Source organism: Enoplosus armatus, chromosome 19 (genome assembly GCF_043641665.1).
Source record: "Enoplosus armatus isolate fEnoArm2 chromosome 19, fEnoArm2.hap1, whole genome shotgun sequence".
NCBI classification, from domain to species: Eukaryota; Metazoa; Chordata; class Actinopteri; order Centrarchiformes; family Enoplosidae; genus Enoplosus; species Enoplosus armatus.
Window position 1 is genome coordinate 7,985,785 of NC_092198.1, and position 23,912 is coordinate 8,009,696.

At 43.7% G+C, this 23,912-nt stretch overlaps 1 protein-coding gene across 1 annotated transcript; it reads right to left on the reverse strand.

Annotated features, from left to right (window-relative positions):
- Positions 1-16,967: 16,967 nt before the first annotated feature.
- On the reverse strand, positions 16,968-22,760 carry bmp2b (bone morphogenetic protein 2b). Its single transcript, XM_070925424.1, has 3 exons — positions 22,652-22,760; positions 21,350-21,717; positions 16,968-18,162 (listed from the first exon to the last, which is right to left on the reverse strand). Exons 2-3 carry the CDS (start codon positions 21,702-21,704, stop codon positions 17,258-17,260), a joined length of 1,260 nt encoding a protein of 419 aa, XP_070781525.1. The 5' UTR covers positions 21,705-21,717; positions 22,652-22,760; the 3' UTR covers positions 16,968-17,257.
- Between the last annotated feature and the right edge of the window lie 1,152 nt (positions 22,761-23,912).

Here is a 23,912-nt window from a genome sequence, read left to right on the forward strand (position 1 = left end):
ATTTTTGTTCCTGTGTGAATATCACATGTGGTGAATAAAGCCGTATGCGATGCTGTGACGTTAATTAGGTTTGTCAGAGCACACAGAGACACAGTGGGAACACTGACCACATTTTGTTAAAGATGAAATAACACCTTTTCTTGCAGGTCCTGTGTGCAGAGGAAGTTGGGTCTGGATCTGGCCACATGTGCACGGAAGCATTTAGATGCCGTCCAGCCACGTCCTGTGCTACAGAGCGACATGGAAGAAACAACCCTTGACACCGGCCTTGAAGTTGCCGTGACTGATCTCACAGGTACAGCGTAAGAGGAAGCGGGGCGTTGTGTTCCTTTCCTCCCCACATCAATTTGCCAACTGGTTGTGAATGGGTGCCATTTTGAAACATGCAAATGTGGGTAGCCTCTGCCTGTATCAGCTGATGCAGGTCAGTGTTGTTTTTGGCCGGCCCTTAAAGGCCTGAGGGGAGAAAGACGTACTGAGAGTTAGAAAAGGTCGCATAAACTCTAGCGGGATTACTTTCCATGGCTGAGATCCTGTGAATGGATCCATTGTGGGGTGGGTCTCTGCTCGTGGAAAGCAAACCCTGTCAAGATCCAGTTCATTAGCACCTAGTTTACTGTTTGAAGTTAGTTATTTATCCGGTGTCTAAAGGGGAACCCCGTTCAGATGTATGTAAATGTGTGTGTGTGCATGCGCGCGTGGGCATGTAATGTGTTCTTGTACAAACGTACAGTACTCATAGGATCTACAGGGGGTTTCCAGAGCAAATTGCTCAAGAGCAAATAAAACTTTCCATGGCGCAATAAAATGTATGGAGAGCGAACAGGAGGGACATTGGTGCAGCTCTGAAGGTGGGAAACAACCTTGAGAATTTGTTGAAAAAATATATACATAAGGGTTTGATATATATATGTTCTGACAGCCACTGACCTTGACTCTGTAAATAAAAAGTAGTATCACAAGCATAGGAAGTTGGGAATGTTAAACAAAGTACATTTATATTACATTGTTATATTTTTCAGGAGGCACGCTTCCTGAAAAAGGAACAATGAGGGTTATGTTACATAATGTTAGCTATTGAATATGAAGTGGAATTGGTGTTAGTAAACAGTGCTTGAAACACTGTTTACTTGTGGAATAACACTGAAGCAGCAGTAGTCCGTCCTCGTCTGAGTTTTTCTACTGTATTTCAAACTATCAAGTGAGTGTGCCTGTGTGTTTTTTCTCTTTTCTTTTGTGATCTGTTTGTTCTTTGGAACGCGTCCCTGTGCCTCTGGTCAGACAAAAGTGCCGCGTTGAGCAAAACCTCCACTCCACTTTTATGGTCTGTGTGGGCCGTCCTATTTGTACATGCTTAGAGCAAATTAGACCAGCAGCTGCGCATGGCCGTCCCATTCCATGTTGGCTTTTCATGATAAAAATATGCTTCGGTAAACCTCGCAGCTTGGATCCAGAAATATGCGGCCCATTTCTTCTGGCACCGACACCTCTCCATATTTACAATCAGCACTTCCCTTTTCCGGCATAAAAAGAGAAAGACATAAGGAGACAGAGGGACAGAATGGAGGGGTGGGAGTAAATGAGAGGGGTGGAGAGAGAAAGAGAGAGAGGGGGCAGAAAGAAAGAGAGGGACCACCTATGCAGATGTTTTCCACATGTAGAAGGAAAACAAGCTGCGGCAAGATGAGTATGAGGAGAGGGAAGAGAGAAGGCTGCACCTGTTGTGGGGTGATGATCTGGCCACGGGTGACATCAGTCCTTGTAACGTGTCATGCTGCTTGAGTCATTAACCAACTACAAGCCAGTGAAGGCTCTTTGTACACATTGCAGAATAATATGTTCTCAGTTCACTTTGATGCAGTTTGGAAATTTAAAGAAAAAAGCATTGTACGGTTTATTTTGAATGTAGAGTGAATAAAGTGTTCAAAGAGGATAGTTAGTCTGTAAAACCCCATTGTAAGCTACAAAATACCTAGTTTTGACAGTTTGATTCTGTGAATTATATAATAAAGCGCCAGCATGTTTTTTTGATATGATTGGACTTTCTAAACATTTCAAAATTGTTATTTAAAGAAAAGCAACAATTTTAAGGAAAATAGTAAAACCTAAATATAAAAGCACAAGTTTGCTTTAGTGACGGTATTTTAAAAAATATGATAAAATAAAAAAGAAATACCTGAGTTAGTGTAGAGGCTTTTTCAAAAGTCTTTCTTCCCTACATCTTGAACTAAATTCAAACCTGTCATGAGATCACCTGTGTGTACCTGGAGGTGTACCTAACGTTTTAATATTTGAATCAATATCACACCTGCCTGATTTCCATTCAGTCAAGTCTCCCTTTGTGTCTTGCGACTGTCCGGAAAAGTGGAAGGTAAATATAATTTCTGACAGTGTGACAGGAATAAGGAATAGTCCCCGCTCGGAATTGAGTTCTTAGGCTAATCATCCATGATTACAGCCTTGGAAGCCAAAACACACTCCATGTGAAAGAGGTTGTTTTCATCTGCACGCTGTAGCAGCATGACTGGCTGACAGAGTTACCTATTCTCCTGAGGGCTCTCACTCTCCTTCTGTCTCCGTTGGACCGGCCAGTAGCAGGTCTCGTAGCCCCCGGGGACTGTCCTGGGAGACCTGGACAACATTGGCAGCAGGCGGCTTAGCGGTGTCATTTCGCCGTGGTAAGCTATGGACAAAAGCATCTCTTGTTGTCACAAGCTGTATGTGGTGCTGCTTTCCCAGTCCTGTGGAAAGGAAAGGACAGCCAATGACCAATGCCAAACAAACCTGCTCCAGCTCACCTGTGCAGTGAATGTAGAACCGAGTGACCCAGATCTGGATGGAAACCATTGCAAATATTTCCCAGCAAGGTCTGTGGAAGAAGCATTTAGCAGGGCCTCTCAGCAGGGAATTTAACTAACTGTAAATGACTCTGACTCCCTCCAGTTTGTGTCATCTGTTCCTAAGAAGTAGTAAACATTGGGTTTACCATCAAACCATCCAGCACATAGCTCAGTGCGATGCAAGGTGTGGATTGAAGTGTAATGAAATGTCAATGCCCACGACGATTGTGTGTTTATCTCATCACTCGCTGAAGAATTTATAACACAACAGTGCAAGTAATGAGAATGACGATGTGATTAGAAGCAGAGTTGTTGTTGATGAGCAGTGAATCTGTTTATTGCCTTGTCTGTGCAGTGCTGCTGGCAAGGCAAACCTCTTTTGCCCAAAGTACAGCTCAGTTTAGAAGCGTAAGCCATGCTGCAAATATTTGGCTTGGCCACAGAAATTGAATTATATTGGCACAGAAGGCCTAGAAATAAAAAACAGCAACCTTGGGAACAATTATGCAAAGTGAAACGCGGTTAAACCAAGTGCTACTGGTTTTCCTTTCCATCCAAAAGGGAGAAGGAAAAAAAAAGGAAAAGTCTGCTATAGCAAAGTTTATCTCCCTTAATAAATATGTTGAAGCATTTATCCTTACCATGGAAGTTGTAGCTATAGCTCATTTTTGTAGTGTTGTATAGCTTGTTGGTGTTACGCACAGCTTTAAAAGTGAACACATCTTCTAGGTAGTTACTCGTGTGAACCCAAAGCTGTGGTGACTTGATGGTTCATTTCAACCACAGATAAAACCCCATAACAAATAGCATTTAATAAACGTTTCGTCTCCTCAGAACATGTTATGCTCTGACAACACAATAAACATCATTCGAGATAAACAGCAATTATTTCTGGAGGATGATTTATGCATCTCTTTAAGTATGCATTTCTTTTCTCGACTCGAATATATTGTAGAGCAATAAAGAGATGCCAGCAGTATGATAGCAGATATGGAATTTGTTGATTACACTGATTACAGTGCTATATACTTAGCAGGTAACAGGATCACTCGTTATTGCTGCACATTACTGCAATGTTGGTGCTGGGTTTGGCAGCTCTGATGTGACTGTGTAATGTTTTACACTGACAGTGTTTCGCTGACAGTGTCCAAGTTTGATTAAAGCGTCACCAGCTGTGACAACCAACTGGCAAACAAATCTCTTCCTCTTTATTTGGAGAACTTCTGGACAGGATGCACAGGCTGAGTTGGCCAAATAAACTGCAATATAAACCAGGAGGATACAAATCAAACAGTGATTATAATTTTCTGATACTGTATGAGAAAAATACCATAAACTCGCTGTTGAGTAGTAACAATATAATATACAGTATTTTACTATGAAATAATAAATTAAAAACATATTTGGATAAAGTCACTGAGTATAAATACAATATTTAGTGACAGGTGTTACTATAGGAATATTTTAAAATGTTAGAGTTATGTAAAAATGTAATAAAATATGGTCACTGCAAAATCTCTAAATCCTAAAAGAAAAGATTCTACCAATAAGTCCTTACCAATATATATGCCAAGAATATTACCAATATTTACCAGTAACGCTGTTGCTTGTAAACAGCTGTTTGAGCCAGCGAACACTAGTGATAATGCTGTCCAACTAGAGACCAGAATTGTATTATATTTTTATCTAACTGTGGATGACATGAAATTGAAACAGTCAATGTCTAGAGTTAGATATTTTTGGAGAGCTTATAGCCTGCTTACCTGCTGGCATTGAACATTTAACTAAGAATAATTCCAAGGACCGCCAAGGCATTGAGTGTTTGATTTGGATCTCGTTATGAATCCTTGAGCTCCAGTCCCCACTAACCACAAAATAAATGGGTTATTGGTTTTTATGATGGCCTCATCAGTGGGACATTGACTGGGTCTTCTCTCATTAGCCATTGAAGCCCCACCTGCAGAACACAGGAAACACAAACTCCATTGCTCTCATTGACAGAAACACTGACGCAGCTAGCCAGCTAGCTAGCTAACCATCATGCAAACCTTTAAGCCAGCTTTGTTTGCTCACAGCTGAGGCTCAAAAGAAAGGCAGGACCAGTGCAGAAAAGGGCCAGCTTTGACAATTTTCACACAAAGGGAGCACTGTTGGCTAACAGTGAGCGGCCTGTTTCTGGGAGGTTTGCACTGTTCCTGGGGCCCATTTCATGGAACAGTTAGCAAGGCCAAAGGCAACCCATGGACTGGAGTGATAGTTAAGGCCTTCGGGGCCAAACCTGGTTCTGGCCCTCTAGCTCTCCCCTCTGTCCCCCACCCAGCTCAGAAGCTTTCACAAAGCCAACTGGGGACGCTGGGTGCTGCAGGTGTCCTCTCATAAAGACCCACATCACATGGGCTAGTGGACTGACTGACTTGGGAGGACTGAGTTGGCATGTTTGGGTTTTTTTTCTCCCCACAGGTGTTGGAAAAATCAAGACGATAATGAAGGGCCTTATACTCAGTATGAGACTAGCTGAATTATTAGTCGTAATAATGATTTTTGTATTTTCATATTTTAACTGCATGTAAATAAGCAGTCAGTAAGTTTAATGCTGTTGATGGTTTATGGTACCATTACATGATCTGTATGTAAATTTAATACGAATGTGGTCAGCTTCAGTGGTCTTGAGTGTCAAGGAAGGTGTGGTTGGCTTATTCAGGTTAAAGCAGAACAGTCCAGGCAATTATTAATGGAGAGATTAACATTACCTCAGTTTAAGCTGCTGGCACTATACATCATTCAGAACTGGGCTTAGGCCAGATCATTCATTTCTTTCTACCTCCCATCCACAGTGTCACCGTTTGAGAGGATACTTCCTCCAGCTGCAACTGCAATTGCAACAGCAATCAAAATGAACAGTCTCAGCCATCGTTTGATTTAGGCTTAATGGGATGGAGAGCCCAGAAATACGGCTTGCGTGGTGAGAAGGGGAAAGAGGAAGAAAGCATGCGAGTAAAGACGAGAGCGAGAGAGAGATTAATATCCAGGCTTCTCTCCTCCTGACCACAGAGTGGGCATAAAGAGCCCGGCGCCTCATTGATGTCAACCCTAGCTGTACTTGTCCTGTAGTTTTCAGTTTGGTTTGGACAGAACAGGCGGCCTGGCCTACAGGGGTTGGGAGGACAGGGCCCAGGGTTTCCCACATCACTCAAGGGCCTCTGATAGGCGGTCACACAGGCCGGTAATGACAGGGGGAGAGATTTAGTATTAAAGTCTCCTCTGCTGCCTCCTCTGCTCCTGTCTGACGTCAGGCTGTTAAATACGGGGATGAGAGCATGGCATGGCCTATGGGGAAGGGAGTTAGACCTGTCTTAAGTATACAGCTTTGTGTGAGAGAAGCCTGGCTGGGTTCCCTCTGAGTCTTGCAAGGTTTACACAGCATGGAGGGAATTTGGGATCACAGTCAATCATTAAAGGGATTTGCATCTGCCATAAATATGAATTCAGTCAAGGTAAATGGTGATAAGATTGAAGGAGGAGGGAGTTCAATATACTAACACAGTGACTCATTCTAAGTGGTTTGTAATTCACAGGGTGGACTCTGGGTTAGCAATACAATAATGCGGGCCAAGACTACCAGTAAAATTATTCTTCCTAGTCTTTAGTTGTTTGGAAGTCCTGGCTCGTCATCTTTTCAGTTTTTTAACCACAATCCCACATACAATACTGAGGGTTTTTCCCTGGTTATTTGTAGAGCATTTTAACATTTGAGTTCATGACTAATGAACTTGGAAAGCCAACTAGATGGCTGGAGACTGGTTTGAAAATGTCATATACTCACAAGTAAAAGACCTCATTGTCTTTGCCAGTATGCAACTCAACCGTACAACCAATACCCAAAGCAGCTCAGCAACATTAAAGCAGCCGATTGCTGCACCTGCATCCACAGATCATCACACCATTGTGGCATTTAAAGAAAAGGCCTCAGTCAAACACGCCCCCTGACCTTCTCCAGCTAACATAAACTAATTAGGCTGGCCCTGAAAGGAATGGCCCGCCATTGGATTAATCAGCCTCCACAGATCTGGACCATGCAATTTTGCTTCGGCCAACTCTCCCCACTAGAACCTCATTATCTCACGTTTTCAAAGGAGCGCCATGGCAAATAGCAGAAGGGGCTGAAGGGATGGAGAAATGGAGGAGGTGGTGGTGCAGGAAGGGGCTTCCCCTGTCCCTCTCTTCTCACATCGGACTCAGAAAGGAAATGTCAAGCGTGAAGCTCAGAGAGTGGTCAGTACCGCTCAGTCCAGCAGGCAGCACAGAGGGGGCCTTTGTCCACCATCACTTAGCGCCAATTACAGCCCGTCAAAATAGTTTTTCTTCTGTGGGGCGACGTGTTAATGGGCCCGGAGTTGGGTGTGAGGAGCGACCTTGTCCACACACACCAACCAGGGGTCAGGGGTTAATAGGGCCCCTCTGATGTGGCGGATGAGATTTCGGCAACCTTTAGCTGGCGAGGGAATGCCAGGACAAAGCCTGTAGAATGTGATACAATTAGGCGGACAGCTAGCCATCCTGAATAGAGTTGCTTCGTAGAAGTGGGATGGCTGCATTAGCTAGGAGCAGATGGGAAGCCGGACGCTAGCCAAACAGGTGCGGAAGGTCAAAACCCCTCCCCAATGCGAAAGACAACCCAGGTTAGGACACAAACACCAGCCAAACTCAGGGCTTTATTTGGAGTGAGCAGCAATTAAAAATCCTGTTGAACAAATGACTCTTCTGGACACAAAGAAGGTCCCTTTGTACTTGTGAAAAGGTCAGAGACCATCCAGTCTTCTGTAGCATTTCCCATCCCAATCCTGAACCCATGGAGATGGAGCTTGGCTTAAACAGAGGACTGGGCCAGGAAGCCTGTAGACCGCCCTCAGCCAAACTTGGAAGCTGTCTACTCTCCCATATGAGAAAGTGAACTTGGCACGATTGGCATCTGACCTATACTGTGTTTCCTGAGTTTAAGTAATCAGTGATTATCTGATGCAAGATGAAAAAAGTCCTTGCAAAATTAAGTGTTCATAACATTGAATTGTACTACGTGTGCCTGGTCTGGGTATGTGAGCACAAAGCCAGGCCTCTGTTTACACCATAAGTGTGGGAACAGAACCAATGCCAAACTAGCCATGGGCCCTTCGAAGGTCTATAACACTCTGCCAGGGAGAGCTGGAGATTTTTGAAAAAATACCCTACACCACACTGAGCAAATCCAACCACATACAAGCCTGTGGGAACTAGCGGATGACATCTATCCGCATATAAATACTCTCAAAATACTTTCTGGACTTATTCGTGCACAGATTGTTCCCCCCACCCAATCCTCTTGGATATGGTAGTGGTGATCTGGCCCCCAGCTTCATCTACTTAATGTTGAAATAAAGTAGGTGATTGAACTCAGCTTCCAAATTGGATTTGTTTAATCTGCATTAAGTTTGAACATCCTGTGTAAACACAAGCGTGTGCAGATGCCGGAAACGCCACGGCTGGAAACGTAAATGCCCGTGGTTGACTTTGGCAGAGAATCAGAAGAGCAGAAGGGGGAATGAGGCCTGAACAGAGACTGGATCACTTCCATTGTTACTAGAGGGTCAAAGGCTACTTCTTCAATGTGCAAATGAGTACATTGAAATGGTATAGATTAATTCTGGCTGACATAGTGACAAGGGTTAAAATAATTTCTATAATTCTGATCATTTACAGATAGACAACACGTACAGATCCTCTGGAATTACATTATTAATGTCATTACATAAAATATGTCTAGAGTGCTAGGAAGTTAATAGACTCACAACCTCTGGGAACAGAATCTGTAACCTCTCCTCACCACATTCTATTTTGGCAAATGATGTGGAAGCAAAATTGAATAAACACAAACATCATTAAGAGTTCATGTGTTCCAGTTAAACAACCCTTTGGTTAAACTCTCATTTCCTTAATGGCTTTGCAGTCATATTTCACCCCCGTGTTAAGTCACAAATCATTGGCAACCAACACGGTTTCTTTTGCTTTGTTTTGCTCAGAGATGAGTGAGAATATGACTTTGGCTTGATAGGATTTATTTGCCTTACAGCAAAGGCTGCACCCCTTCAAGCCCAACTCATTAGGGAGTGTGTTTTGGGGAAGGGGGGAGGAGAAGTGAAGGTCACTAGAGGTTAATTCCAATCGCAGTGCCTCCTTGAAGCAGCATGACAGCATGTCTCCTCTGCTCACAGATTGGATGAGTTCTTGGTGATCAGGCTGCCTGATTACAATGTGTGGAAGATTGAGTCTCTTACTCACACACACACATTTTCCTCCACCTCCTCCTCCTTCATATATGTATTTATTGTGTTCATTATTTAGGGGATTTGCACCGTGTGTGCACATTTGTATATTTATAGGTTTTTTCAGGATAGCAATGGTTGTAGCTACTAAAGGATAAAGGATTTGTGGTATTATGTCTGCCATAACAAAGGCAATTCCAATAAACCGAATTCTAAACCCAATTTGGATGTTTTGACAGTTTCACTGTTTTATTTGATTTATTATGTCCGATGTCTGGCAGGGTTGATATGTGATTGTGCTGCCCTTGTTCTTGCTGTTGTCTTTTATTGTTTTCATCAGCCCAAAGTACTGCACCTTGATCTTGAAGGAAGCAAGGAGAGCAAAGGGTAGGAATGAAAGAAAAAAAGAGATGAGGGAGACAAAGGAGTGACCACACAGTGGTGAAGACATAACAGCAAAGAAAGAAAGAAAGTATGTGAAAAAGAGAGAAAGAATGTGAGACAGAATGGAAAATAAGAATGGATGAAGGAAGAAAAAAGAAAACAAAGACAGGAGAGAAAGAGTGAGATGTGGGCCATTCATAAGCAGACTTCTCCAAGGGATCTCGGGCCAGCACACCTGCTACTATTCACTTCAGAGGAAATAGACACTCTGTGGAAGAGAGGCTCTTGGCCTCGGGACAAAACCGCTGCAGCGCCAAATTAGAAACAGGAAGGACTGTGGGTAAGGCTCAGATTAAAAACGCACTCCCCACATGGACTCAATATACTGCAGCCCTGATCCCGCTCTGGAAACCCAAAACCCAACAGCACTATTTTATGTCCCAGTCAACAGAACGCCCGCAGTTTGCACAGTGACAGTACAGAGATTCAGTCCAATGTCAACCCCTGAATGTTAGTAAACTGTGGCCCTCTAAATGCTGCCCATTCTAATAAGGTAAAGAAGTTTCTAAGTATACTTTATCAATTTCCACAGTCACAACTGTGGATACTTAATGATAGTGCATCACAACTGCATTTTCACCAAGACTGCTTTGTCCTAAACAGGCAACAGTATACTTTATGTGAGTTCAGTCATGAGGAAATTATGTGGATGTCAAAGAAAACCAGAGTGGGCCTGAGCCTTCCTCCTCTCTCACATTGGCCTCTTTCTGGTCTACACCATCTATCAGCACCAGAACCAGATGAATGTGACGCACACACCAAAAGGGAGGACACAGCGTTGAGTTTCCCACAGATGACCATTAGAGCAGCTAATGTTGTCAACAGGCAGCTAGCAAGAAGTAATGATCCATAACATACTCTATAAAGGGGTGAAACTAGCAAGAGGTCTGTGAATGTACCAGAAAAGGAAATGAATATTGATATATGCCTGCTGCCTTCCTCTTGCGACCCTTGACCTCTAACGAGTTTCTCCTCTGCTGACGGGAGCTGTAAGGCATTTCCTGCCCGTTCACGTACATGCACGTTCAATCTGAGGGAGAAAAGAGCAAAAAAAAAAAATGGGCTGGCTTAGTTAAAAAAAAACATCACCTCTTACGGCCCAGGATAAGGGAAAAAAGTATGCACTCATTCTCATACAATATTTCCATTTACTCATGGGCCTGTCCAAGTAGTGTGTTCCCCTCAATCTATCATTTTCACTGCGGTCACTGATGGTAGAAAGGCCTACTGTAATTATTTCTACAGATATTGAGGACATCTAGAGGTTGTTTCTCCCCACTGGAAAACAGAACAGAACTACTCCTTTCTCATAAAGGTCAAGTTTTCATTACGTGAAGCTCACTAAGGATTCACAGAAGGGTTCTTACGAGTAATTGAATGCACAGACACAAGGAGGCAACAGAAGAACATATTTGTATCTTAGAGGAGAAGGAGGAGAAGAAGCTTTGGGACTGAATCCATGTTCCATCTACCACTGTCCTCTTCCTCCCCTGTCTGTTTGATGTGCCTTTCTGCTCTGCAAAGCCTTTGCCTCACGGAAGAGGTCATCACTAAAGCCATGAAGGGCCGTATTCACCGCAGGTCCACTGACTGATGTTTGAGCCAGGCACGCTGATGGATGTACACACATAAACACACACACACACATGCATACGCGCATTATGCCAGACGGGGAGTGTGCTCAGTAGTGCGACTCCAAGAGGAAAACCTGCCATGACATCACCCAGGGGAGTGCAGGTGCAGGGCCGGGACAGGAAGTGAGTCACAGGAAGCTTGGTGAGGCAGACTTTGCCATGCCACTGACAGGCTGTGGGAGAGCGGGGTGAAGGAGTGTGAGTTATACCTCGTAGCTGAGCTGGCTGGGGCCCTCAGGTTGTGGACCTGCTTTTTACATAAACAGGCTTCTCTCATCTCCCCCGGCAATCAGATTGATGAAGCCTCCTTTCAAAGTAACAGTATTACAAAAACAATACATAACATAACAGCTCTCAATTGCGCGATTTTCTTCATTTCATCAGAATAGAGAATATTATTGTATAGTACTAATTTTTGTATACTTTACACAATTCCTACACAGCATATTATATAAAAGAGCAATATAGACACAACAGCACACGCTCAAGGGCTAGAGATCATATGTATACAGGTTGGACAGTGTTACTGTTAAAATAAGTGTTTGCTAGCATTTCATCTGAACATTTTCAAACCTGCATTGCTCCAGCACAGAGACATGCGACAGATGTACTGTATGAACGGATGGATGGATGGATGGAGGAGATGGTGCGTGTGTCCTTGACAATGGCAGTCCAGTGGTTTATACAAAGCTTATTACGCTAATGAGAAAAGTGTGGGGAATGGATTTGTCCCATACCACCCAGGGAAAGAGAGCCTGTTTCCCCTGGTGCACTGCATCTGGAAGCAGCCTCCTGGTAATCTGCTCTAAGTACAAAAGGTTCAGCACCAGCTTGTTCTCATAGACCACCAAGTGAGGCCCCGAACTCCAGAACAGGTCTCCTTTCATAGCTGGGGATCAACTGATGCTTGGTGGACTGGCTCCCAGGCATGGAGCTCCTCAAGGTGCCGCATCAACACTTTGCAACTCGTGACAATGATATTAGTGTTAGCATTTTGTAATCCTAAACTGTGGAGACGTGTACTGTGGTCATAAAGGAGTCAAACCTTCCTTATCTTTCTTATCTCTGTTGTGACCGGCAGACAGGGGGAGACAGGAGGCTTTGTGGTATCACCCAGGCAGCGTTGCAGATGGGTTGTTGCCATCTACTGGCTAAGGACAAATAAGAGGTCATATAAGCTTATTAAATCACAACTCTTATCTAGCCTACAACAATACACATATAGAAACTTTTAGAAACATATATAGAAACATTTTTATATGTACTTATGCTATAAGAAAACATATTTAGTAAAGTATATACTGTATTGATATAGAAAAAATAGAGATATTGATATGTGTTTGATATATGTGTATAGGAAAGAGAGATAGTGTGTACTGTTTTATAATGTAGCTATTTGGTATTGTTCACTGTGAGCTTTTGTCTACTGTCTGTCATTAGACAGATGAGTTTTGAGTGAGTTCTTTTCATTGCCAGCTCCTGAGCTGAAGTTGTATGGCATGGTAATGCACGAGATTTACTGTGCCTGAGATTGACATTTATTTAACAGGCATGCTGGGGGATGTCATGTAGCTCCCTTTGATTGATCTCTTCACTTCCTGCTACAAAGATGGAGGCCGCTCCCGTAACCACACAACCCCTTTCAAGCTCAGGGTGTAGGAGACGCCCTTCGGCAAGGTTCCAGGATCAGTCGGGTTCACCCTTCCCCCCCAAACCTAACTGTAACCATCAGAGGAGTAAACACGACACTGACCTTAGATCAGTGTCTAGAGGCAAATCCATCCTCGAGTTTTAGAAGCCCATATGTGGTCCATATGGAACTCCTTCCTGTATCCCCGGTGGAAAGTGCAAGGTACACATCCTGAAGTCCATTCCTATTTGATCATAGAATGATAGTTAAAAGGAATAGGAATTATCTTATAGATAATTTACCCAAATCCTAATTCTCTCTCCCTGTTTCATATTTAATGTTATCAAAACAGTGAGAGAGAGAGAGAGAAGGATAGAGAGAGAATTGCACACCATGTGCAGATATCACGAGAAATGTGTGTTATTCAAAGTTCTTGGATGAGAGATAAACAGCTCTGATGTTACAAGGTCGTTTCTCCTGCTGCTGCCCCCCATCGCCCATCGATAAAAAGTGTCTGGCTTAAGGTCTTGTCCATCCTCTAAGGTTTCATTGCCTTGTTCTCGAGAGTATCATAATGGCAGACAGGTTTTTAACTCTGTACTAAAGCTTAACTATTCTGCTGTGAGTATAAGGCTATATAATGGTCTCCTCCATTGAGTCCCAGCCAGAGGTAATGATTTCAGCATGTCACTCCAGGCCAACTCCACTGTGATTGCATGGATGATTAGCTCTTACAGTAATGGTAGTAGCAGAACATATTTCAGGAGCAAGTTAACGATTAACGTTTTTAGTAATGTTGCTGTCATTTCCTACATGCCTTTTGTAAAGTGAATGCACATTTGATAAGTCAAAAGTAGTGCATTTGTGGCACATATGCTCACAGATATGATTGCACTTGTACATGCACATATTTGCATGTGGAAGAATGAAAGACTGTAGATATGTAAAAGTACTATCATCCGTGCAGTCATTCTGGAAAAGTAATTTCCATATTTGTTCTGCTCCTGAATCTGTGGACGCCCGTCTGTTTGATGTGTTCAGAGCTGCAGCACAGATGCCACAGTCTTAGCTATGCTGGACGTCATCTCACTGGCTGTTCTCAGAATACAGAAAAAAAACACCATGTGCACCACCTCTAAAATTAGCGTGTGCAGCACATGAAGGAGAAAAGATCCAGAGTTAGAAAAGACTGTAAAGTGGCCACTGTCTCTCTTCACTCCTCTTACATTTTCGTGTCCCACTTTGGCCCAGAGCCAGTCGAGATCTCCCATAGTGACTGAGCCCTCTGTTTCATCAAAGATACACGGCACGCCACATACTTTCCAATTCTGGGACAGCCAGAAATCTGGAAATCTGATTTTATAACCCTTATGATTGGGGTTGTTTGGAGCTGCAGATAGTTTTGGTGCGGTTTGCTGCGCACCAAACAAAAACGAATGAGCCCTGCCACGCTAGTAGGTCCCAGCTTCCAGTGTTATGCTCATCAGTTGTGTGGCCGCTCTGTTGTGTGTTTGTGCGTAAACACAGACAACGAAGGACACCTTTAACAGATTTACCAGATGTTCATGGAGAAGGAAGGGGAAAATCTGTTTTCAGAGATTGACTTTGCAGAGGTCTGTGTAGCAGGTGAAGAGAATCTTGCCAGGAACACATATCTCACAGTTTTGCTTTTATAACTAAATCATGGAATACACAGTGACACACAGAATACATTTTTAGCTCATTATCAATTCTTTCATGTTGTAAAATAGATGGTTTCAGGGTCCACGTTGTGCAGAAGGTGGATAAAAAGAATGGATTCTGAAACACAAACATTCTCAGTCCCAACTGGTGGCTGACTACACTTGAAGTCTCCTGTCCGTGATGACGTGATGAGCCTGGAAGTCAGTCAGTAATGGCGGAGATAATAGGTCCTTATTACTTTGACCCCTGACCCCTGTTCTTAGTGAGAAGTTTAGGAGTGGTCCCCGAGGAGCTGTCTGATACTAACGTGGCTCTAAAATGAGAAGCCCCAGAAGTCGGAGAAACAGTGGCCATCTCACGGTACAACTGAAACCCAATTCAGCTGGGAACGGGTGCAGGAGGGGAGTTGCTACCCATGTGTCACCCACCCTGGGAGCAGTATTTCCACCCAACCCCATGAAAGGTTTATAGACTTGAACTATAAAGGCAAACCACAGAATCTTAACACTTTTTTAACACAAAAATTCCCCAAAACTTTTTTTGGGTTTAAGGTTTTTAATGTTGATTTTTATCAAATGTTCATTAAGTGTGCCAGTGAAGTGACTTCCTCCTGAAGTCCATTAAAATGGGGCTGCTACTGGCAGAGGTATGCGCAGCCCATGTGCGGGGTTGTGGTATGGTGGGGTCCACAGAAGAGAAATGGACACCAGATGGGACCAAGGGGGGTGGAGATACAAGGTAGAATAAAATAACACATGCAGAAGATTGAAACTGAAATGTGGAAGGAGGGGGAGGAGGTGCGTGTGTGTGTGTGCATGTTGGGAGAATATAAAATAATTGGATAGTTGCATCATCTAGAGTAGACGAGTGCTATTATCCCTTGAGGGATAAGAATGGGTAAACAGATATGATCTGAGGCACATGAAAAAAATGTGACATTTCCAATGTTTTTACTGCCCGTGAATAAAGTCTCACGGCTCCTTCTAAATGTTTTGATTTACATTTCCTATATAAGTAACAAGCGTATCTTTGTTCAATGCACATTTGTTTTTGAAGAGAAAAAGCCCACCAGGAAACCCTTGAATAGATGATTGAAAAAACAACCAAGTTGGTTTTCCATGCAAGCGTATGCATGTGTCTGAGATTGAAAACCAACATTCCACGGTCCCAATGTGCGCTCACATAAAAAACATTCTATTTAGAGCATTTTGAGCTGCCTTGTGATCCCTCCAAACCCTTTCTAATGCAAACACAGCAGAAAACGCAGTCAGTCAAACTCCGCAAAACTCTCCCTCTCTGTTTCTCTTCTCCCTCTCATTATCTGATCTGCTATTGTGGCTACACTATAAATTTTCATCTGTGTCGTTCTGGAGCCGTTTTAGTCAATTCAGTTTGGTCTAGATATTACGTTGTTTCCATCGAAAACATTGCAGTATGAAGATATTGACTCAAACTGTCTCACTGCAACATATGATATGTTTTGTTTTTGCCAGCCAGCCATCCCCACTGTCTCAGTGAATAAAACATGACAATTAAGCTGCTTTTGGTGTCAGTGTTGTACGGTTTGTGTTGCAGTCCATTATCTGCTGTTGCTGAGTTGTTGTGTGAAACATTCCTATATTTTTTTAACCACTTTAACAGTGCTGATACACATCAAAGCTTTATGAGTCAAAGAAGACAAAGAAGGACAGCCAAACGCTGAAGTAGGGAAGAATCTGTCTGAGCATGTGCAGTATGTGGACAGGTGCAGGTGTGTGTTTGTTTGTCTTTTTTAATTAAAGTGCCAGTAGGCTCTTTTCTTGCTGAGAGCCTGTCGGTGTGTCCGTCTGTCACAGTTTGCAATCTTTCAGTCTCAAATCTCACTATAAATAAACCTTGTCAGACCTTCCTCCATAGCCCTTTTCCCAACCTCCGTTAATATTGGTTAGGAACAGAAAAAACATAGACGAGCCTTCCCAGGGATCTTTGCAGTGACATGTGATGCATGAAAACATGCTCTGGTGTTTTTCTAATCCTCCCATGGGAGTCTATCACATTTGTGGACTTGTCACTCCCGTCCTGTGACCCTACACCTTACTGCAGTTCATTACACCAGTTGCACCCTGACCTGGCTCTGTCACTTTCCTCTCTACACTTCTATTGTTGTTGGTTTCCAATTACATTTACCAAAAGAGTTCAATGCTTGGTTTGCAATCAGTGTAGTGTGAGTTTCTTGTCATGTGTTGTGTTTTTGCAGCTAATTTCTGTCAGAATTTGAAACTCTGTTTTTCGTGCCAGCCACACATGTTGGCCGCTGACATAGACACATCAACAATGGCTGGTTCACTGTAGCTGACCATGGAAAATTGGAGTGACCACGTTTTTTCACGATAAATACACATTATTTATTTACAAATAAAGTGGTTATAATAGAAATAAATACAAAATAAAAATCTGAGCATTATACTTCATGTGGTATTGCACCCATTTCGAAATGTACATCAGAAATACATTTTCAAAACCAGTAAAGGAATATTCCTTTGATTAAAATATTTATTTTTCCCAACTTTACGTAGACATAAATATATTCATATATTTTTTTTTTTCTTCTTCCGCAATAGCTCTGTTTTGTCTTTCTTTCATATAAATAAATGTCTTCATTGGGAAACCGGGTGTCCATAATAACCTCTGATGTCTCTTTCAATCTCTCTTGCCCGCTCTTCTCTTTCTATCCATACCACTGTCAGTTTCTCACCGGCAGCCACATCCTTCCACCACCATATCCTGGTAGTTTTTCAGGATGACCTTCTCGTATTCATCCAGGTAGAGCAGGGAGATGGGGCTGAGGTCAGTGGGCACACAACAGGCTCTGGGGATGTTTGAGTTGACAGAGTTGACCAGCGTCTGCACAATGGCATGATTGGTAGAATTGAGGTGGTCTGCTAGGGGGAACGGACATTCCCCATGGCAATAAAAGGCGTGGTAGCCAGGGGGCGCCACTATCCACTCGTTCCACCCCACATCACTGAAGTCCACGTACAGGGCATGCCTCTTGCAGCTGGCCTTGTGCTGGTGCTTCCTGCGTTGTTTGCGGAGTGCTGCCTGACGTTTTTCCCGTGTGTGGAGCACTGAGTCCCCACGGCCGTCATGGCCATACGTCACCAGCAGAGGCCGAGCCTGAGGCCAAGAGTCCTGGTCCTGGTGCAGGGACCGGCTCACCCTGACGTGCCTGCTACGTCTCTGGGCATGCTCCCCATCTGTTTCCCTCTCCTCTGGGTGAAGCACCTCCACCATGAAGCCATGGTTGTGGCCATTCCCAGAGGTCCACTGAGATACAGCGGGGCTGACATCAAAGCTCTCCCAGCGGCTCAAAGAGTCCTGCACTAGCCGAGTGTCCAGCAGACGTGCCAGAGGATCCCTACCTTGAGTGGCAGGAACTCCGAATATCTCATAAATGTTGATGCGATGGAAGCCACCAGCAGGAGCACTATCATTGATGCTGGAGCTGTTGTAGGGGCTTGCAGCTCCCATGACCTGATCTCTGTAGATACGTAGCTCTGCAGAGGTGATGAGCTCCTCATCAGGGATAGAAGTGAGGTTGAAGTAGAACTGCTGGGTCGTTTTGCCTTTCAGGCTGGCCAGGGCCTCCATAGACTCTACAAGAGATAGCACAGAGACAAACATAGTGTAAGAAGATTGGGGGGTGAAATGCATGCCAAGGTTGAAACAAAGACTTTATCCATGATACAAGAATGAGAGACAACATATATGATTAAAGCCTAGCTAGCTTCATGAATCCACTGTGAACTCACATGGCTTCTTTTGCTTTCTCTCTCTCACTCACATACACACACACACACATACACACCCGCGCACAACTTGCAGCCTTCTTTCTGTTCAGCCAGCCAAGCTGCCACGTGGTTGTATTGAGTGGGTGTGGGCCATTGTCACACAGGCATAACACACACACATCAACACTTTGCATGTATAACTCAGCAGGCAAATTCTCATGGTGATGTAATAGCGACCTTAGCGTCATGCTCATAAATCTACCTGGTTAAATGTCAGTAGATGAAAGCAGTGCGCTTCCATATATTGATAAGATCAAACATGCTAGTCATCCTGCCTTCAAATGACACATTTGCCCTATGAGAATTGGCTGCTGCACGCAATTCCCACTGTCAGTGCACATGAAAAAAAGTTGTACCATATATTGAAGTATTAAAAATGAGAGTAGTACATAAATCAATATAAAAATGATTACATAAACTCCAACATTAATGCCAACTGTTGCATGAACTTTTACATAACTGCTCACTGGTAAATGTTGCAATGTGAAAGACAATAACAATAATTCTTTCTAAAAGCCATTATCAAGAGAAGACATATGATACTGTTAATATCTAAATTCTGGGGAGAATGTATAGACCACAATTGGAAAGCTCCATACACAATGTTTTATATTTTATTATTAACTTGTGCTAACAGCTCTAAGCCTGAAAATGCTACGTTCTCTGAAAGATAACTGTCCTAAGGCATATGAAAATCATATCTATATATACTTAAGCTCATTGGTATTCCCCTCTATAATGTATGTTAATGACAGAAATCGTAGTAAAAGCTGCAATTTTCTTTAAGGCAGCCCCACTTTGAACTCTTTACTTTATGAAGTTCATAGATGATGCATAGACGCACTTGTGAATCTGTTTGGTGTGGTAAAATAAACACAAACTTTGAACTCGGTGCTGTTTCAAAGGAGGCATTTAGGAAATTCCACCATCTCATCCTAAACCTCCCTCCAGAGGCACAAAGACCTCAATTAGGCCTATCACTCCTCATTTGATGTGGGAAAGCCCCCTGCCTCTGTTCCCTCTCCTCTGTCCCCAATCCCTCTCGTTCTTTCCTCTCTCAGCTCCCAAATCCCCTTCTCCCTCTGTTCTCTTAGCCCCAAATCCTCTTTTCTTTCTGTCTCCTTCTCGGTCACTCCTTCTTTCTGCAGCAGCGCTCTCACTCTCTCCGTCTGTCTCTGTCTCTCTTCTGAGGAACGGCTGTGCGAACAAGTTGAGGCTTGTCAAAAACGTGTGAACCACAGATATGAGTGTATCAACATTCCTAATTTCTTTTAGCACTGCATGCCAAAATAAAAGATAAAGGCTAATGTCGGGTCATTCATCACGGACCTGTCTCTGGCAGCTACTTCCTGTGTAATAGTGGAAATGTTCTATTTGGCATGGAAAATGGTTATTTTTGAAAACTGATAGCAGTGAAACTAATTATCCTCGTGAAATTAATATCAGCAGGCAGATGTGATGAATGATTGGAGCTGTTTGCTTTGATGTGCTGCACTTACATCTGTAGATACATGCTTATTATATGGGGCAGCCATCAATGCACGTCTCTTGACATGAGAGGACTAACAACCCCGCAGCTCTGCTAGCATAGGATGAAAGAGCCAGGGGAGCATATGTAAACACGGTCTGAACACATTCGTAATGGCCGGTGGTGTCAAGGTGTGTGCTGGCCTGGTGCAGAGGTTTCCAGTAGTGGGCAGGGAGCAGTCACTCAGCCTGGCTGCCCGGGCCAGGCTTGTTTGTAGTGTGTCAGTGTAGCCACTGGGTGTCATTGCACTAGGCCTCTGGAGAGCACCCAAGCAACCACTCAACCACCCCTCTGACTCACCCCTGATGGAAACTTCCCCACTCAAACACTTAGGACTCTGTATAAGGACTCTGTGTAGAGCCCCTATGGACTCAGTACCTTGTATGTTGTAAAAACTAGAACATGGGCCACAGCAAAGTGAATGGTGGATACAGATTTGCTATATGTTTGACAGTAAAGGTTATTTTTCATCATACATAAATCATTTTAATATTATGACCAGGTGCACCACTCTGCTGCTCAGCAGTTAAACTAAGCATCAGTTGTGTTTAAATTCCACCTGTTAGATTATTTTAGACAGTTTGAAAGAACCGCTTCATCAGCAGCATTGTATAAACACATGGTGTATGACTGGCGAACTAATGCACTTTATCCAGCATCTATGAACCCTCGGTGTGTGAGACGTATTCATCTGAGCAGCACATGTTGCCTTGGAAGTAAAACGGAATTGAGCTCAAACACTGAATCCAACAATCAGCGCGTATCCAGCATATAAACTAAGTGAGCAATTATGGTGTTATTGGAACGTGCGTAATGGCGCACAGCGCGGAGAGAGGGGTGATTTGGAAAGAATAAGGCGCGCAACCCCTTCTCCCCTCCACCTTTACCAAGGACTAATTTCAGTCCTGTTAAAAATGACTCAGAATTCAGTCTGACACGATGACTTGGTCATAATGCGTGTTAGTGTAATGTCATGTCGTGTGTTATTGAAGTAACAGGGGCGATGACTATCACCTGCGCAAAGGCACACCGCCCTTTATCCCGCTCCTGTGGTGCGTGTCTGGAAAAACTGTTTTCAGAGCCCACGCAAACACCATCAATTATTAAGAAACAAATTACCCCAGGGATACCACCGCCCCTTGATGTTTTTGAAGCCCGTGACAGCTGCACCAGGGGAATGTTTGGTTAAAGGTTGCATCACTACGTATATGAGAGTTCATTGAATTGTGGATGAGATGCTCGTTTGTAATCGTGTCAGTGAGTTTCAAGCCATCCCAAACTTATTTAAGAGTTACAAATAACTTTGACGCGTGTCACCTGTAAATGACTAACGCTCCATAAAACAGAGACGACTCTGAAGTTCAGTCTTGACGCTCTGAGTCATGTTTAAATATAGGTTTGGGTTGTCTGAGAGAGCCGAGGAGCTCTCCGGCTGACAGGTAAAGGTATGTCACTAATACATACCTTCGTGGTGAAAGCTTCTAATCGTGTTGGCCTTGCTGGCGGCTCTCTCTGCGTGTTTCCCCATGCTCTTGGGCCGTTTAGTGCTGTGGTCCCCGTTTGCTGAGTGCATGCGGTAAAGGTCCACCATGTATTGCGGCACCACGGCTTGCTTGCTCGGGGTCGGCCTGCGCCTCAGTCCAAACATGTTGAGAAGCCGAAGCTCAAACTCGTTGAGGAAGCTCTCCGACTGCTCCGGGGTCTGCTTCCCGGTTTCGCTGTATTTCCTCCGGCCGACCTCGGGGATAAGTCCCGTAGCACCTTCCAGCAACACCTGAGCGAGCAGCAGTACCATGAAAGAGCGGACCACGGCGACCATGATCAGTCAGTCCCTGTGGAGAAAGTTGGTTTGTGTCAATACACTGGCGCTGAGGTATTGACATGAGGTAGACACAGCAGGGGCTTCACTGCAGCATTCCCCAAACTGTGTGTGATCCCCCCATACAGTAGGAATGATTGAAGGAGAGCAGGTTAAAAAGGGAAGACACCTCTTCACTTTGAAGTAGAACAAAAAAAAAAGGGAGGGGGGGGGGGGGCTGAGAAAAACAACCCCGCCGGCAATATAGCGCGTCTAACAGAAACAGAAGATTGATCTTAACATGAGCAGAAACATGAAAATATCAAGGTGAGGAAGCTCTGAAAGGGAAGAACAGAAAGGGGGGATGACACGGGAAAGACAAATCAAAGAAAGTTGAGGGGGAGACTGCAGACACAAAGTCTCCAATTAGAAGAGATAAGAAAATCCTGTTTAGTGAAGTGACATTAAAAGAAATGCAAGTCTGCGAAGTCGGAAAGACCACAAGAAGCATGAAAGAATGTCAGGAGGAAAAAAAAAAGAGTTAGAATACAGAGCAGCAGGAGAGGCAGGCAGACGGTGCTACAAGCGTCTATTTGCAGAGGCTTTGACGGTCATGTATAATCATAAGGGATAGAGTTACTTCAAGAGGCTCGCAGGTGTTAGATCTGACGTGCGTACCAGAGCCAGATGTAGCCCGGGACAAGACATCAAAAAGTAAATATCATCTGAGCAGCACAGCCTCCAAAGAGACAACCTTTTAACTGCATTTTCCCCGAAGTTCAAAATGGGATCACTTTAACTTTTACGCACACACCCTGTAAGCCTTATATAGTGGGAGAACGGTCGGTTTGCAGTTGTAAAGTAAACGTTTCCTCATGAAGCAAGTTGTTTTATAGCCTACCTGTTGACATTCTCAAGATTTGGTTACTTTAGAAAACTTTGAACAAAGTCCACCACTCTTATTTTACCTGACGAGGAAGCGCTGTGTCCGGTCGTCGTTCCACCTTTGGGCTCCGATAAATTCCACATTAATTCGTGTTTAATCCACGCTGCTTCTCCTTGGGGGACCAAAGACAGCCCATGCCCTCAGCCGATCGCCTCTCGCACATATTCTCACCAGCTGCAATTCGGGTTAGGTCTTGGTCAGCGCGGAAAGGAGGAAAAAAATGATGTTAAGTCTATGAGGAAGCGGGTTTGCGTAGGCAGGACCGATCTAAGTATAAAGCATCTTGGCTGAACATCTTCAAAAGACAACAGTTCGCTGAGACAAAAGTCGAGCGGAGCTGGCTTTCAGAGAGATAAGCGCACTCAAGTGTCGCTCCTTGGACCTTGTTGCTTCGAGTTGGTGGAGCGCGTCGCCTCTCCTCTGTGCGCCACAGCGTAGTGGTTGCATTGATTGGTGCCTTCTCTTCCCCCAGCGACTCTTTTTGTCGTACAGTGATGTCACCGAGGGGCTGTCAATCATTTGTCCACTATAAAGCACCTCCCGCGGACCTCTAACCCGGAGGCTCCAGACTTTTTCATGTCTAACGATATCAAATAAACACACATTAAGAGCCACGGACCCCCTTTTGATAAGGTTTGGTCACAGGAAGATGTAGCTTTATAATGGCTTGGGTCAGTATAGTGAAAATTATTGCAATAGTCACGTTCAATACAGTCTCCAATTTGAATAGATCCTTTATTTTCATTATAGTGAAATTAAATAATTATTATATACTTTGGCCCCCTCCTTGATGATCCCTGTGTCCCAGCAGAACATTTGAGAACCATCAGCGTATATATTCAAAAAAAACAACCCACTCTTCACATATCCTGGAAATTCACACCATAAAAATAGTTAAAAGTCAACAGTTAAAACCATACTGTTGCTTTTAGTTTTTTGGGTCATTTTCCATACATAGGAATAGCAATCGTCTATTTGCTTAATGCTTTTAAATAACATCAAAATGGCATGTTACAGTCCCTAGGTGGTGTAATATTCCTGTCAGTTTGACCACACAGAGCAACAAAAAAACATGTCCACTCATGCTGTTTCATAAATAGATAATTTATCAAGGTGTTAATAGCTGGATCAAACATGTTTAGCTTTTGGATTAAGGCTCATAGATAATGGCACCAGAATGTGTTGCTTTTGTGGTTTTAAAGGATTAGAGCCTGCAGAGGGACTATCACATCCTCCTGCTGAACTTCACTGTGTGTGTGTGTGTGTGTGTGGGGGGGGGGGGG